We start from the raw sequence: 2,098 nt of genomic DNA on the forward strand, positions 1-2,098 counted from the left end.
CCTGTTCATCCTGTACCTGAATGCACCGCGCACACCTGTTCATCGGTGTACCTGAATGCACCGCGCACGCCTGTTCATCGGTGTAGTCAGTGTGGATCCAAACAGGCATCTCTTTGTTTGTTTCAGAGCTCGAGAGGCAACCCAGGCCGCAGCCAGGTCGAAGGTCAACTTGGACAGGTCAGCTGTCCATCCCCCGAGCTCTACATCGCCCTCTTCAGGTTTCTCTAAGTAAGAATAAATGAAACGCACAACACGGGTTTGATAAACATTTACACTGAAACAGAATTTTAAAAATACTTTTTAAAGTATTGATAAACATTTGAAACCTTGACAAATTTTAAGAAAAAAAGTCTAATTTTGATTTCGAGAATGTTTTGAAATATTAAAGATTTTGAGACGATAATATTCAGAATAATTTCTTTATTTTTGATCACATTCACTTACTGTCATTTTTGTTGTGCTGAAACTTTATTGGTTTATTGGCCATTAAAAGCTTCTAAAGATTGATTAATAGACTACTTTGTTACTTCCTATCACTGTCAGAATAAAACATGTTTGTGTTTCAGCTCATCAAGTGCTCCGAGCTCCAGATCGACGTCTCCAAAGAACGAGAAACGGGACGCGTCCACGGAACGAAAACCCATGCGACTCGTGAGGTCATCAATCACGCCTTTGTTTTATTTTATTATATAGTTTTCACGAGTTCACTGACGACCTCAGGAGCATTTACACACAAAAGTCATTAATCCTGGAGGGAAATTGAGTTGTCATAGCAACGTACAAACAACAGACGACAAAGCAATCGTGTTGAAGTGGAGAGATAAGGATGAGGTGGGTGAGTTAGCGGGTCTAACGACCTCGTCTGCCTCTTCAGATCTCAGGAGCTTTTCTCACAATAAGATCATGAAATCAAATTTGAGCAGCAGGTCATTAATTTTCTGTTTTATTTTATTTTCTCTCTTAGAGTTGAAATAAAAACTATTCTGACTTTTTATTGATTGATTCCAATTATTTCTATTATTGTTAATGTTGTGCACATGTGCTCAGCGGGGTGGTTACCAACGTAACTGCGGCTCCTTTAAACGAGATGATGAACTGTTTCTTCTCTCAGGTCGGCGTCGGTGACGTCTCCGAGGATCCTGACCTCCATCAAAGAGCTGTTTGAGTGAGTTGTGACCGCCATTATGTTTTGTTTGGTTCATTCATTCAGCGGCTCAGCGAATGAATGAATGACTCTGTGTGTGACATAAGCAGGAAGAGGCGGGGCCACTCGGTCTGCAGTCAGGAGGAAGATCTCGTCTCTCCTGTAAGAATCTGTGTGTCAGCCCGAGTCCCAGCCAGAGCTCTGCAAGTCCTGGTAGCGCGCACTCACACAAAGAACTCCTCTGTTCTCACTACCCAGCATGCCTCTCTGCTGACCTCAGCCTGGTTCACACGGAGTACGACGTTTACACGACGCTGTAATCTTTCCTTTGTTTTTTTCAGGATGCCCATGAGCAAGACATCAACGCCGTGCGGTTCAGCTCCAGCTCAGACCTGCTGGCCACGGGGGGGACAGACAAAGTGATCAAACTGTGGGAGGTCAGGGCAGGTAAACCCACCTGAGGCCCGCTCGTTGTTTTTCTGTATTATCGCTGATTTAAAGGACAGGTTGTGACCTCACTGCTGATGTCATCAGGCTTGCTGACTCACAGAGGGACCCTGGACGGCAGCACGGAGGGCATCACCTGCATCGAGTTTGACCCCATGGTGAGGAAGTCACCTGAGCTCACCTGTAAATGGAGCACTGAGGTGTTTCTCACTCGTGTGGGCATTTGTGTTTTTAGGGCTTCAGGATCCTCGCCGCGTCCTACAGCAAGGCGGCCATGCTGTGGCAGCTGGGCGACTCCGTTCCAAAGGTAAAGGTGACTCACCGCCCGGTGTGTCTGATTAATGACGGGAAACATCATCAACAAATTCTGAACACGAACACAAAAACTGATTTCTAATTTACAATGATGAGCTTTTATTTTGAAATTGTGTTTCTGCAGATCTGGAATGTAACTGTGTGTGTGTGTGTCTGTGTGTGTGTCTGTGTGTGTCTGTGTGTGTGTGTGTG

The 2,098-nt window shown here is 45.1% G+C and overlaps 1 protein-coding gene across 3 annotated transcripts in view; it reads left to right on the forward strand.

Annotated features, from left to right (window-relative positions):
• Positions 1-2,098, forward strand: part of LOC102299073 (arrestin, beta 1) — a 25,742-nt gene that overhangs the window by 16,958 nt on the left and 6,686 nt on the right. For 2 of the 3 annotated variants that reach the window (XM_042223945.1, XM_042223947.1), the window contains exons 6-12: positions 127-228; positions 567-656; positions 1,112-1,165; positions 1,252-1,357; positions 1,486-1,591; positions 1,679-1,749; positions 1,827-1,898. In XM_042223945.1, coding sequence (XP_042079879.1) covers positions 127-228; positions 567-656; positions 1,112-1,165; positions 1,252-1,357; positions 1,486-1,591; positions 1,679-1,749; positions 1,827-1,898 — 601 coding nt within the window. The remainder of the gene's footprint in view (positions 1-126; positions 229-566; positions 657-1,111; positions 1,166-1,251; positions 1,358-1,485; positions 1,592-1,678; positions 1,750-1,826; positions 1,899-2,098) is intronic. The other variant, XM_042223946.1, reaches the window with a different exon arrangement.

The sequence above is a fragment of the Haplochromis burtoni genome, unplaced genomic scaffold (assembly GCF_018398535.1).
Source record: "Haplochromis burtoni strain Fernald_Lab_line unplaced genomic scaffold, NCSU_Asbu1 Contig_123, whole genome shotgun sequence".
Lineage (NCBI taxonomy): Eukaryota > Metazoa > Chordata > Actinopteri > Cichliformes > Cichlidae > Haplochromis > Haplochromis burtoni.